The 15,799-nt window shown below is 39.6% G+C and overlaps 1 protein-coding gene across 1 annotated transcript in view; it reads left to right on the top strand.

Annotated features, from left to right (window-relative positions):
• LOC126298559 (dual specificity protein phosphatase MPK-4-like) overlaps nt 1–15,799 on the top strand; it is a 132,909-nt gene that overhangs the window by 56,699 nt on the left and 60,411 nt on the right. The window contains exons 5-6 of the mRNA XM_049989918.1: nt 4,778–4,864; nt 14,536–14,684. Coding sequence (XP_049845875.1) covers nt 4,778–4,864; nt 14,536–14,684 — 236 coding nt within the window. The remainder of the gene's footprint in view (nt 1–4,777; nt 4,865–14,535; nt 14,685–15,799) is intronic.

Genomic DNA, 15,799 nt, shown 5'->3' with positions numbered 1-15,799 from the left:
GGGAGACACTTCCCATTAGACGGCACGTCACAGCTTCTGTGCAATGAAGCGGAACGTGGCGCCGCTCCCACACACCCCAACTCGCAGGAAACTGGAAAACAAACAGACCACAGAAGACACGGCAAACACCAACCAAACATCAATTAATATAAGTTAAGAGATCAATAAACAACAAATAAATTAAGAACCAATTTCTCTTTTACTAATACTGAGTGAGTGAATTCAAATAAATGCATGCATATAAAATTCTATGTACAAATGATTGCTTTTTACAGAATACGAGCCTTTACTAATAACTGAGTGAGTGCTTTCAAGTAAATGTACGTATATGAAGGAACTACGTACAAATGACTAGCTTTGCAGAATATGAGTCCTTACTAATAACTGAGTAAGTGCTTTCAGTAGAAGTGACTCAAATTTTACAGCAAAATATGAGGGACGTCAATTTGATGGCAATCAAAATACACTGAAAATCTCATACAGACAATACATAAACTTCTGGATACTGTCCCAAAAAACCAAAATATAACACACACACACACACCTCTGAGCTAATCAGCTTCCTAATAGTAATCCAGCCAGTGGATTTTTAAAAGAAATAGTAACTGCTAGTCTCCATGTGGTTACACACTCTGCCCTCTGCTCTTATTTCAACAACATGTACATTAGGGCAACCGAGCAACAAGTACACTCGCTGCAACGCAAATCATTCAACGAAACAAAGCCACCAAAATCACCTACACCTTTGATGGAGAGCGTTGTTCGAGATGGTCTCCAGGGATGTGTCTCTCCAAGAAAACAGGCACCAAAGCAATGCGACGAACATCGCCTGGAGTTGACATCAGGCAGGTCCACAACAAACTTGTGACCGCCTTATGAAGTAGACCCGCTGTGCCACTGCTGGCTGAGGAGGCATGTTCTCCTCTTTCGTCCACGCAGGCATGTCCTTGCGCCTCGTATCGAGTCCAACCAACTGCCCTGAGTGCCAAACACCCAAAAGATCACAACAAAGGCAAAGATCCTAGTACAGCGGGGTAATCGACAGTGTCATGGCCAAGAGGTGGTATACCAGAAAAGGCACACCACGGCTCAGTGGTAGCACTGTTCCCCCTCCAACTGCTCCAGAGTGCTGTGATTGAGCAAGTGCAAAACACAGACTGCAATATCTCATCTCGTCTTATAATCAGGTAAATACAGTACTCCACAATCCACTGCCCTACCTTGTGGAAGGTACCTTGTACCACTGCTAGTCATGACCTTTCCTGTTCCATTCACAAATAGAGTGAGGGAAAAACAGCTGTCAGTATGCATCCATATGAGCCATGGTTTCTCTTATCTTATCTTCATAGTCCCTGTGCAAAATGTACATTGGCAGCAATAGAATCATTCTGCAGTCAACTTCAAATGGTGGTTTCCTAAACTTTCTCAGTAGGTTTCTTCGAAATGAATATCTTCTTCCCTCCAGGGAGCCCCACTGCAGTTCACTAAGCATCTCTATAATACTTGAATGATGATCGAACCTACCGTTAACAAATCTAGCAGCCCACCTCTGAATTGCTTTGATATCTTCTTTCAGTGTGAGCTTGCGGGGATCCCACACACATGAGCAGCACTCAAGAATTTCTTACAGTAGTGTTCTATATGTGGTCTCCTTTACAGGTGAACCACACTTTCCTTAAATTCTCACAATAAATTGGAGTCAACCACTTGCCCTTCAAATCCAAGGTTCCGGCATTGACCTTCATCAGTGGTTCATCCTCAATAACTAATCTACCTGCATTTTGTCATACAGGATGGATGATGTCACTGTTGGCAGTGGAAGTATCAAAATAAGTCTCTGTTCTCCTCACAACGTTTATATTTTAGGGGGATATGTCCTTAAGATTTAACGACATATATTTAGATGTGCGAACGTGACCGACAATAACATGTAACTGGGTGTGATACAAAGTGATGATGAGAACTATCACAAGTCTGATCTCTGCTGTGTGTAGGAGGTAACATCACAAGTTGCGACCATCATACTACAGGCTGGGCCCGTCAGGTTTCCATTTCACATGACTCATGTCATGGGTCAGGCTTGTGATCATCACAGTTGGTCCGAATTCTGGACCACAAGTTTCGCACATTGTTCTAGATCAAGAGGTTAATGGTCCCAACCGATTTACCCATTCATATGAAGTGACTTCCTTTCCCAATCAAGATCTCGTTTGCAAATAACAATAAACAAGTTTCAGGATCAGGTAGAGAGGGGAAGAGGAGATGGACAAAGACGGGGAGGGAGAAAAAATGGACAGAGAGAGAGGTGAGGAGGAGATCAGAGAGATTGGGGGGAGGGGGAGGAGAGGGACAGTGAGAGAGGGGAAGAGGAGCAGAGGAGATGGGCGAAACGAGGTGGGAAGAGATCATGGACTGAGAGAGAGGGAGTAGTAGTTTAGGATGAATGTGCAATCCCCATACATATTTAGCAATTGTAAAGCATCGCTGGGTTTACTAGTGTATGTACATAGAGAATAAGAGCGGTACTATCTCACTTCTCTGAGGCGCTCCTGATGATACCCTTGTCTCTGATGAACACTCGCTTTCATGGACAATGTACTGGGTGCTATTACTTAAGAAGTCCTCACTTATCTGGAAACCTTTTCAGTATGCTCATACCTTTGTTAACAGATTAAAGTTTGGCACCATGTCAAACGCGGTCTGGAAATCGAGGAATATGAAGTATATCTGTTGTCAGTTATCCATGGTTCGCAGCATATTGTGCAAGAAAAGAGCAAGCTTTGTTTTGATGGAACCATGCTTTCTAAATCCATGCTGATTTGTGGACAGAATCTTTTCCATCTCAAGAACATTTATTATATGTGAACTGAGAATGTGTTCATGAATTCTAAAGCAAACTGAAGTTAAGGATATCAGTTGGTAATTTTGCAGGTCCGTTCTTTATCCTGGGACTTTCTGGTATGTGAGAGATAAATGCAAGCTGAGGAGTCAGTGCTGAAGAGTACTCTCTGTGAAACTGAACTGGGATTCTACCTGGACCACACAACTAATTTGCTTTCAACTCTTTCAGTTGCTCCTCAACAGCAAGATTGCCTAGTACTGTGTCCTCTATATGAGAGTCTATGTGACACTCAAACAATGGTCCTGCTTGAATGATTTCTTAAACATGAAATTTAAAACTTCAACTTCCCTTTTGTCGTCTTTTAATGCCACACCGGACTCATCAACAAGTGACTGGATAGAAGCTTCCGACTCGCTTAGCAATTTTACTTAGGACCTGAATTTGCTTGGTTTCTCAGTGAGGTATCACACTGTGACATGTACTATCCCTGACCTCTCTGAACTTAATCGTATTGCCTTTCTCTGCGTCCCAAGTCATGTGGGCATTCCAGGGAATGAACTGGCTGGGTGACTAGAGAAGCAATTACTCCTCCCCTCTCCCATTATTCACTTTTACATTCCCAGGTGCAGATTTGCAGGTGCGGTTAAGGCCTCTGCTCATCTCAAGATGGAACAACTGGTAGGCTACTGCACCCTCTAATAAATTCTGCACTACCAAGGAGACTACTGATTCGTGGCACTCTTTCTTCCGTTCATCCCATAAAGAACCTGTCATTGTATTTTGCCTCTGCATCTGTCATACCTGCTTGTCAAATAGTTTTACTGTATGTAATGAGCAACCCCAACATTGTGGTTGTGGAGCCTTATTGACAGTTGCTCATATCATGGTGGAATGATCCCTCCTCCTGGCTCTCCAAACTGAGAATGATCTTCTTTGCCTCCCTTGTTGGCAGATGACTCACAGACACTTAAACTGTTTCTCTGTTTTCTCGCTGACAGTTATTTTTATTCTCAGATACAGTTTTTTAAACTGCCTTCAGGGTGGAGACAGAGTGATTGTATTTGGAGGTCTCTCATGCTGCATGCTGTGTCAAGGTGGGCACCATGATCCTACCTCCTTTGGCTGCTGCTTCTGCAATCCCTGCATTTTCTGTTTTAATTGCATTTAGGTGATTTGTGTCTTTTCCTGCCACATCCTTTTTTGGCATGTTTGGAGTAGAACTCTGTTGATTAGTGGGTGTTATCCTCTTCTTTAATGCCTTGTCTGTGGTGAATCGGGGAGTGGGACACAGTAAGTGCCTTCCCCCCTTTGCATGCAGAGCCCCAAGGGACATGGACGTGAATCCTTAACTATCTGTCTTATCGTGTTTTATTATTGGTAGTTAAATGGGTGCTCATTATATTTTTAGCCTTTTTGCTTTTACTGTTCTATATCTCTTGATGAGGAGGCATTCTTTACTCTTTACTGGTCTTCACCCTTAGTTGGGTTGGTTGGGGCTGGATGCAGGTGGAGTTTCTCTCACCATGGCTGAGTCCTGGGAGACCACTTGTTTACTCTAACCTACGAACCGATCAGACCTATATACTTTTACTTCTCCATAAATCGGTTTCCAGCTCAGTATTGCCTTTGGTGTCTTGCTTTCACGATTCCTACACACATGCCCCATTCGAGCACATTCTTGTTGGATATCACTACCTCCTTCGTTGTTTAACCAACCAACGAGATAGAAATTAAGTGCTTCTCCACAGCTAATACACTGAAAACACACACTGGTGGTGGGAGACAGACACAGAGAGAGAGAGAGAGAGAGAGAGAGAGAGAGAGAGACTGACTATATAGGTATTGTAGTTCATCCAATGAACTACATCAGCTTTTTAAAATTCATCGAGAGCTCCCTATTCCAACAATAACAAACAGGTTTTTGTTCTGTTATAGCTACTTTGGAATGTCTCGAAGCCCAGCAGTTGTGATTGCTTATATGATGAAGAAGTACTGCCTCTCCTATGATGATGCATTTGAAATGTAAGTACCCAGTTGGAAATAATAACAAGTTACTTAGCTTTTATAATGTGATTGTGGAACTTGATAATGAAAATGTTGATATTTTGTTGTGAATTGAAGCTCATTCGAATTAGTGTTGCGTTGATTATTAATATTGGTGTCTAACAGTAATGTGTCTGAACTAAATATTTATGAAACAAATGATGTAAACTACCCCCACTCCCCCTCAGGTTCCACACAACGCTCATGCAGCCCCCCCATACACACACACCACCCTCCTGCAGGCATTTTCTCCTCCATCGTACGGCAGTTCGCAAAAAAAACTGAAGACAGTGAGGCATGTTGGCTGTGGTCAGCCCTCTGCGAGCTGTTGCTTCAGGTTGTAGCAGCAATGGAGAAATTGGCATGTCAAATGGGATGTCTCAGATGTCATGCATTTCATCCATGGACTCTGCTAATGAAGCACCCTCCAGTGTACCCACTGTGTGGGATCTGCTCTCACCGCAGATTCGGTGGCGGGTAACACATTCACATTGCTGAAGATGGAGAATCAGTGTGAGGACTGTGGCTGTATGACCTTGCCCATACACCTTGTGAATGGACAAGTGGCTGCTCCATCAGTGGGGTCCATGCAGACACATTGGGAGGATTTATGTTACCAGGAGCTCTAATGTTAGGTACTTATAGAACCCTTTAGGGAGGCTTTGATCCGGAGGCCATCGTCGGTTTGTTCGGGCAGCTGGCAGTGGTTGTGAAGACCACTAGCCTCACTTGTGGGCACAAGCAGAGATTACAATTTACAGTTCATGATTGGAGTATTTTGATTTGGAGTTGTATGTAGGGTCTCAACTAGAGACTCAATCTATTCTGTGCGAGACTTGGCTGTAGATTTCTTGACCTTTGTTATGGGGTGGGGAATTGTAGGACCTGTCAAACGGCAGGGGTGCACTACACAGAGGAAGCAGCAACTCTGACAGCAGAAAACTTGTGGAGTGCAGTTTTTTTACACCCCCCCCCCCCCCCCCCTTAGGTTAGGCGATAGTTTTCAGGTTCTCCAATGGATGGTTGCTAGGTGATACATAGTGTGTGCAGTCAGATCATGTACAAAGTAAAGACATTTTATATGTCAATATTTTAACAGTAAATTGCGAAAAAATTTATAACAAAGTTCCTAAAGAAAGAACAGGCCAGCAAAATCATGGACCAGTATTCTTAAGATCAGAATTATGAAACAAATTCAAAGTTCAAATATAATAAATGTTGAATGGTGGCCGTGATGATAGCAATGTAACATCAGCTCCATGACAGTACAGTACTTGCATGGTTAAAAGTGATGTTGAGAGATAATTATCAGTGCTAAGAATGAGTACACTGGTAGTCTTCTACAAAAGAGCTCCTCGTCTGTGGTCAATTGGACATAGATAATAATGTGGATGTGTGAAGTTAAAATGGAAAGTACCTGGTCAATGAAGCCAGTTAACTGGCTATGGGGGCAGCCAGTAGGTCATGCTACGGGCGTGCTGTGGTGTGGCATCAGCAACAGCTGGGCGGACTTTGCGATGTCAGTGGTTTGATCAGGCTGGCGTTGGCTGCTGTGGCTAGTGGCACCTGGCCCTGCTGATGTAGTGTGGCTTGTGGTGTGTGTTGCGGACAGGTTAGTGACTTTGTACAGCTACTGTTCTCAGGTTTCCGTGGCAAACGACAGAGAGGTCTAATAAACATGCTTAGTGTGGGCGACATTTTGGAGGAAATTATGGAGTTTATTGATAAAGTGATCTTTGTATCTAAAAAAAACAGTTAAGGCAGAAGAAATGAAGAAAATGATCACCTTTTGCGCATTTCACAAGTTATCACTACGACGAAATTACAGCAAGTCAAATTGGAAAAAGAGAGCCTGAGAGCCAAATAAAGACAATGAGTGCACCTCGTAGCAGTGTTGTGGCTAGACAAGTGCTGCAGAGAAATGAGAAAATGTAACTGACAAAATAACATAGCAATTAAGAAACAGAGTAATACTATTTTTGTAAAGTCTTGTACAAACAAGGACAAAGGAGCAGATCTGCATAAAACAGATGGATAGAATGAAAAATACAGTTATTGTGGAAACAGCTTCAGAAGATGATACTGCAGGATTAATGAATAATACTACTCTGCAAGAGCCTCACTTGCGAACTACTGCAAAAAATAAACCTCTTCATTATAATATACAATGTCCCTTCAGACGTGGAGGTTCTGCAACTAAAGGAGATTATTTATGCACAGAACTTAGAAGGAGAACATGAAAGGGACCATTTTGACTCAGTTTATTCCAGAATGTAAAACTGGACCAAAAGGATGGAAAGTAGTTGATCTCATAATGGAGGTAGGACCCGACACGAGGAAAGTCCTTCTCAATGAGCAAAAGGTATATAGCTACGAAGGACTATGTAGTAGTCCACCACAGCAATAAATATCATTATTATAACCCTACACCAGGAAAGAAGTTACTTGTGCTCACTCTGGAGAAGATGGATGTGAGAAGTTAGACTGTGGAAAGAGCAGACACAATCCAGTTGTAGTAGTGTGTGTGAGAAGTACAAGGTTATTAATGCAAATCAGAATGACATCCAGTATAATGAAAATCAGAATGACAGCCAAACCTATCAGATGTTCCTAGACAGACTTGCCCTATGCATCAATTATGGGTAAAAGACTAATAATATCTGATGACAGAACGTTATGAAATGAGAAGATAACTTGTCAAATGTGTAAGAAGGCAGAAATTTTTATGCTAGTGAGAGTATGGAATTTTTGGCAGAAAAGAAAAAAATAAAAGTTTTGCTAGAGATGCAGGTAACTCAGATGGAGGAGAATCATTTACAACCATGCCATAAAAACATGTGGAATCTGTACAGCATTTACTAACCTGGAAAAACGGGTTGCACATTGAAAAGAGTACAATAATGCCCCAACTAAAGAAGTTACCCAAATGCAATACAATGAGCTTTCAAGTGCAACTAGAAAAAAATGAAAAAACTGCAAAGCACCATCCCATTTCAGCCAAGTACTGGTAAAGGAACAGAACCAACCACAAAGATAAATATTATGTTCAACATAAGAGATGCCAACACATCTTCAAATCTTGAGTCAGCACAACCAAGACTTCACGACACAAACATTGTGAAAGCAATGTACAAATTAACTGAGAGTAAAATGGACATATACCAGCAACGACTCTATGAAGGGAGTGAAAATGCACTCTGCCTTGCCAGTAGTGAGGCATATAATAAGGACTAAGCATCCAAAACTGAGATCTATAACATTTCTTGTACCTGATGCTGTAGATTGTGTTCAGTTGGGGTCGAAGAAACTACATATTGACCATCAGTCGTCAGCTGCTGGAGAACATACTGCTTGGTTTTTTGTAGAAGAAAAATAGTGTATACTGTTGAGCAGTTTGTTATACCACATGGTAGAACTGCATCTGAACCTCAGAAACCATGCCCAAACTGCTACTTTTAACATACACACTCCATAGGTGGACAGGAGGTATTTATAAATTGCCCAGATAAATTGTATGAGAAGTCAGTATCTCATGTATGAAATATGCAAAGTAACTGAAGAAATGAAGTTTGATATTCTCTGCTTACAGGAACTGTGTATAAAAGATGGGAAAATCCCTGGAATGCTAGTCACAGCTCATGTTGTCACATCAAAAACTGATGACAGCCATTGTCATGTTTATGTGTTTGTTTTGACGGTCATGGCAAGTTAGACTTTCATATCGACGTGTGTCTAGTTCAATGATGCCATAGATAAGTACATAGAGCTGTTTAAAGACAACAGTAGCTGTGATCAAAGGAATCAAATACAATTGATGGAAATGCTCCGTCGTCATTATGGTTTAGTTTAGTGCAAGGTGGAGGAGGCATCATACTACAGGAAAACATAACTACATAAAATATGGAAGTGGCAAACAGAAGTGGAAATACATCCACATATGAAAGGAGAACTGGTGCATAGTTTAATGTAAATGTCACAGTAATTAATGAACATGTGGTAAGGAAGGTCAGAACCTGGAAAGGGGCCTCACCACAAGTGGTCAGAACATTGTAAACTTTACAGTTGACTCCTGCAGAAAGAACACTGAGATGACAATGCATTAAACATGTTAAAGACATGATACGGTAGAACTTACAGAAAGCTGATTGGAACCTTCTCAGAATTATTTTTTGTTGTCCCGAGCAGGTGGAAATAGATGACAACGTGCACACAAAAGCTAAAGAACTCATCAGTGCAACATAAGAACCTATGAAAGATGCGGTACCAGTCATAAGACAGATAGGTTCAAGTTCACAAGTACCTTGAAATGAGTGTCTCCAAAAACTGAGAACATAAGTCAGAAGGGCAAAAAGATCCTACCAGGAAAGCCACATTATGGGAGAAAGAGCTCATAGGCCAGGCAGGTACAGAGCACTTAAACAGCAAATTAAGGACCACTTGGGGCAAACAAGACTAAAAAGCTGGGACCGAGTCATAGCACAGAACCTACATCTTCACCCATGGGGTACACTGTATAAAATCACCTGTCAAAAGATAAATTCTCTGGCAATGTTATCTCCAAAATGAGCAGATGGCAACATGACATAAAACTGATGACAGTCTGCCCAATTACTGATGGACATTCTCTTTTTGTAGGAAAATCTTCTCCAGCAAAATCATGTGGTATCTTTATTTTATTTCATGATGAATGATTTTGACAGAATCTTGCTGTCATCATTAGATTTTCAGAAAATGCTTATTAACATGCGTACATGACACCAATACAATGAGAACACTTTCCAGTTACAAGAAACGACACCACATTTGCTTGTCAGACACATGAAAAAGAATGTATAAAATATCCATTGGACCAACTGGGTGCTCAGGAGTGGATATGAACCATTAGAAAATGCAGTCATGGTCCAAACATACCATAAGGAAAGCTTTTTTTTCCTTTGTGTAACATAACTGAAGAGAAAATAGCTCATAGAATTTGGTACATAATTTATCTACTGTTTGAAAACAAATCTCAGCATAAACTTGGTGAATTTTTTCATTAATTGGGAAAACAAAAAGATGTTTAATGATCCAGTCAAACAAGAGATTTTCCTTACTACACATTTATACAACACATCAGTTTGAAATATTATACGTAATTGTTGGCCAGTGTATGTCTAAATTTTCTTGTTACATTTTTATATTACTGGAGATCAAAGTTCAGAGTGTGTAATCCAATTAATCAACGATGAAGATACTTCCACATCCACATGAAATAATATTGTTTTACTTAATTTTTATTGTTCTATTAATAGTGTGAGAGTTGTCTATTTCCGAGTTCCTGAACATGAGAATTTTATGCACTGTGGCTCTGGGTTTTGGCTTTCTTGTCTTGTGTTTAGCTTACAAATGACAGACACTGCTGATGTGACCACATTTCATATGTTGACAGAAAATTTCTTTTTAGAATGTGGTATGTACAAAATACTTGAGGTAATCTTAAGTGGGATGTTGAAGATTAGCTGGTGAGAGACAATTACCAATGAAAGGTGCTGAGCAGTATACAAGAAATGAGATCTTTCTAGAGGCACATCCAAACAAGAATGGCCATCCTCGTAGGACACATTTTAAGGCTCCATAACATCAGGGGAACAGTGGCAGATGGAGCTGTTGAGGGAAGGAATTGCGGGGCATGACCAAAGCTGTCATACACGCAGCAGATTGTGAATGATACGGGATGCACTACAAATGTGGATATGATGGAGGAGGCAGACAGAATAGGGAATGGTGTACAGGTGCAAGCCAACTTCATAAAAGAAGTAGCAATGGTGCTCTGTGAATATGCAACACAGAACTTTCATGACTGGAATTTTGTGATGAGCTTAATTCTCAATCGGAAAAATGTTGTACACGTTTGTTTCTTTTTTTGTGCCATGGCAGATTACTCCTCGAACTCCTCTGTTTACTATCACTGAAATCCAATCAAGTGTATTTCCATGCTGGTCATGTTGACTGTTTGTCAAACTTAGCTGTGCGCCATGCTGAAACTTTGAATGGTTGCCAGAGCTGTTTTGACTTTTGAGTTAATTTAAAACTTTGTTTTATATAAAATACTTCTCCTAAAGACAAATGTCAAAACCTGACTATACACTTCTTTGTGAGGCGCATAGTGATTACCCAGTCCCTGATGAGATTTATCATATGATTCCTTGAGCTGTTCATTTTTACCAACAAAACTGCAAATTAGGAGTAGCCTTTTCAAATTTGCTTTCAAATTTGGAGCATATGTTGTGTGTTTGGTACCTACAATAATCAGAAACCCATTCACAAATTTTGATGTATGTTTTCTTCTCTGGATCTTTAGGAGGATGTAACTTTTGAAGAAGAAAAAACTATTTCCTGCAACATCCAGATCCAATATATATATATATGTGTGTGTGTGTGTGTGTGTGTGTGTGTGTGTGTGTGTGTGTGTGTGTGTGTGTGTGTGTGGTTTCAATACCATCCTTAAATGATGTGTACAATGCAGCTGTATCCAAAGATGAGGCTAACAATTCTACTATCTGTTGATGGAGAATGGTGATCTACTGTTGTTCCTCTTGAGCTGTGAATTATTATTGCTTCTGAAATTGCAGTGGCTCTCTTCCATCTTACAGTGCATGAATTTGTAGAGACTTGTCTCCTCTGTGTTAGAGTGAAACATGTAGTATTTATTAAACAGATCATGCAAAGGTAGACCAACCTCTGAAACTGGCCCAGAGATTGCAGGGTTCCTCTACGAAACATGACATGTTGCAGAGGGGGATGGCCAGCAAACGGTGCGTCATCCTTGTCAAAGATCAGTGTTTTGGTATACTACTGGCTGTGCAACCTGGCAGATCATGTTGTTGTTTCAAAATTTAATCAGTATCAAATACAGAAGTATTGCCAGTAGTATGAAGACTAGATGATTTTATTTTTTAAATGTATAACAGATATTCTTGACCTACTGCGAGACATGGTTCTTGTCAGGAAAATTTTCGTTATGTGGAATACTAAGCTTTAAGAAAAAGCTCTTTGCACAGCAGTCAGAGAACAGTTGTTTCTGGAAACCATTTTTACCTTTGTGAGTGCAGTGAACTACTGATTGCAGCATAATGTTGACTAATAATTACAGGAGAGTGATAAATGGAAGTGGCTAGCCCCACTCCTATTGCCCCTTTACTGGCAGCACTACAGGTAATTGGAGAATGTGAGGTTTTATCAGATCACCTTGTTTCAGGGTACCTCTCAAAGCCGAGTGAAGGTAAGGTCAGTTCAGTTCACAGAGCTGAGGAGAAAAGTCCCATAGGGTGAAAACTAGCTGAAAAAAATTAAAGAAAGAGAAAAAAAGAGTGAGGTAGAGATTGAAGGTTGTAGCTTACTGAGTGCAGGATAACTAATAATAATAATAAAGAAGCAATAAACTAAGTACTAGAGAAATTGGGGAAGTTTGTGGCCAACAAATGGAAAGAATGAATGAATGAGGAATACAAGAAGATGAGATTAGTGAACATTGGCAGAAGGGTAGCAATCGGAGAGAGACAAAAGACAGGCAGTAAATGTGGGCTTCTTCCACGTCAGTCAAGATAATCAATCATGTGAGCCACACCACAGTATCTGTGTGTGTGTGTGTGTGTGTGTGTGTGAGAGAGAGAGAGAGAGAGAGAGAGAGAGAGAGAGAGAGAGAGAGACTTTTCAAGTTTTTTGTCCTGAAAAAGAATGAGGATTTGCAAGTGGACACAAGTCATTTCTACTTCTGTACAAGTCTGCTGCCTATCATATTGTCTTCAAAATGATTAATGATCTGCCTCCCAATCATTATTTTGTCAAGAAAGTAGAACTCCCATCAAGTCACTGGTCTGTCAATTGTGCGCTTTGCTATAAATAGTTGATGCGTTTTTTTCTTTCCTACAGTTAGACCTACAATTTAATGTTGCATCCAAACTAAGCTGTAACTTGAATCAATATCAGTGGTGAAAGACACATTAGGATTTGAAACCTGAGATGTACACACAGAGCCATGTTTTAAAACTTGTCACCATCTTGTCAATAAATCATTGAGAGTCCATTATGAGCATACTCTTTTTGTTGTACATTTTTTGATAAATACTCACAGTTGTTATATTTCTGTGGAAGTTGTTTAAATCTGAATAAATTTGAAATAGTAACTATACACAGTGAGCCATAAATGGCTTTGACATACAAACACAAAATTGTTTTCCCCATATTCCTGTGTCTGGGACTGCAACTAAATTTATTAAAACTGAGAAATCTAAGTGGAACTTTTGAGTACCCCTGTGTGTATGGATAAGCCAGGAAGAAATATCTGGAAGACTGCACAACGTGTTCGCATTGTAAAAAGCTTTCTTTGAGCCTTTGGGTAGTCGTTCCATTTACTTCTCAAATTTCATGTGCCACGAGACTGTACACTCTGTCTCTGTTAGCAACATGGAGTGTACATAGACTTATGTGATACCTCATATGTTACAATGAGATGAGTTTTTACCCATTCACTTTGTGGGTGATAATTCCAGGATGAAAAAATAACAATTCCTGATTTGTTTTGCATAGTATAATGCAGACCTTAGTTTCACTACCTGTGGTCTGTCAGTTTCAATACCAGTGTTTTACTGGATATGGCTGTGTTCGAGGTTTTACAGCCTTTCTTGTGAGAACACTCAAGTTTATAGAGAACCAATTGTTTAATGTAGAATTTCAGTAGACATTGTCGAAGTTCTAGTAAAGAAACTACCAACACTGTACCTGTCTGTCTTCTTCCAGAATATTGACTGATACCCGATATGGAATCCTTACCAGATAGGATTGATGGAGGACAATGAAAAAGTTCAAATAAGGGCAGCTCATTTTGGTTTGTCACAAAATAGAGGAGAGTGTGTTACGGTATGATACTAGAGTTCAGATGGCAATCAATGAAACAAAGATGTTTTTTGTTGCAGCAAGACCTTTGCATGAAATTTCAATCACCAACTTTATCCTTCAAATGCAAAAATATTTTGTGGATTCTCACCTACATAAGGAGAAATGCCCACTGTCATAAAATAACAGTAATCGGAGCTCACACGGAAAGATTTTGGCATTCATTTTTCCCCACATAGTATTTGAAAATTGAATGGTTGAGAAATAATCTGAAAGTGATTCTGTGAACCCTGTACCAAGCATGTAAGTTTGAGTCACAGAGTAGTCATATAGCTGTAGGTGTACCACTATTTTTGTTTCTCAGGATTTTCAGATTCTCTCAATTTTTCTCATTACTTCGAAGTAATATAATAAATGAACATGTAATGGCTGCATGTGTAATAACAAAATTCCTACAGAACATCAGTGGAATATTTGTTCGTGATTCAAAATGTCTTGTTCATGAGCATTTTTACAGTAAAATATTTTATGTAATTTCATAAATTTTGATACAGTGTTTGTATTGGCAAAACATACCGATACTAATCATCCATGTGTTGTGGGTTTCACTTATATAATTTATAAAGCTATGTTTAAATCTGTGTTTCTTACTATATATGTTTAGCAAGTGAATGTGTAAAGTTTCAAAACTCAATAAATATGCTCAAGTTTTCACGTGGAATTACTTATGTGAAAACTGTGATTTAGTTATGATTAACTCATTTGTGTTGTTTCAGAGTGAAAAGTAAGAGAAATGTAACAATGCCGAATCAAGGATTTCAGCTTCAGCTGCAACTTTATCATGTTATGGGGTGGAAAATTGATAAAAAGAATCTACAATTTCGTCTTTTCAGACTACAGATAGCAGCTGAAAATGTAAAGAAAGGTATGTAATCATGTCATTTGGAGTGAAATTTTTATTGATTTAAATAATTATGATGTCCTCAGATAGTGGTCACTTTGACATCCTTTGTTTTTATTGATTCTGCATATTTTTTACAATTTCATGTATTGTGAATGGAGGAGAATGTGCTGGAAGTTCTCAAAAATTAACTTAAGAAACACAACAAAATATAACATATGAAATGTAGTGGTCTTTCTAACAAGTTTCTGTAATTAGTATTCTTACTTAAAGCTGAGTTTGCAAAATAGCTTTTGCTAATCACTGATGGACGTTTCAATGTATTCCACGACTACATGATTCCATGTCTTGCCTAATTTTTAGTGCCAAACTAATGCAAGAGAAGTACAGAGTTCAAAGCTATCCATTGTGTATGGCTTTTACAGACTTGTCAAGGCCTTAGGCACAGCAAAGCAAGATGGACTGTGGGCTGTACTAAGATTACCGCACAGAGAGAACCATTTTAAGTCTTCACAGGAGTTGGGCAGGGAAGTTAGTTGCCCTCACATGATTTTAGGTTTAAAAATGTGTAAAATGTGTTCTCTAAAAATAACTCTCACATTGCTACCAGTAAATGAGAAGTCACAAAGAAGGAATATAGCTGAATGATCTAAGGAAATGGTACAGATAATTTTCAAGTCTAGAACATTAATCTGCTGTAATCCATTTCTTGACCTAGTGTTGAAATATCTGAAGTTCTAAAACACCTAGATGACATACTTCTGTTGCAGAGGGAAACAATTTAAGCATTTAAGCCTCTTCAGATTTTGAGAGAGGCGAGGCTGAGGTGATGAATTTGATATACCCCGTGCTGCAAAAAGTGTTCCGGACGGTTATAGTGGAGGCAATGAAATCGACATTGTTGAATACATATTGACAGCATGTTACACTTTGAAAAGGCTTTTCAATGTGACAGACAGCTGAGAGCTCCAGCTGTTGAGCTTTTTCACATAACAGCCCACTTGAAAACTACAAATAAGTACTCACTCGATGAACTGAAAGTAACTCCACTATATAAACAGACGCTCAGTGAAGCTATTTTGCATACTCATGTAAGAGAACTGGAGCAGTGATCACAGTGAGGGAATTTGTCTTACCCA

The sequence above is a fragment of the Schistocerca gregaria genome, chromosome X (assembly GCF_023897955.1).
Source record: "Schistocerca gregaria isolate iqSchGreg1 chromosome X, iqSchGreg1.2, whole genome shotgun sequence".
NCBI classification, from domain to species: domain Eukaryota; kingdom Metazoa; phylum Arthropoda; class Insecta; order Orthoptera; family Acrididae; genus Schistocerca; species Schistocerca gregaria.
The sequence above is the reverse complement of the archived record's forward strand: the minus strand, read 5'-3'. Positions and strand labels throughout refer to the sequence as shown.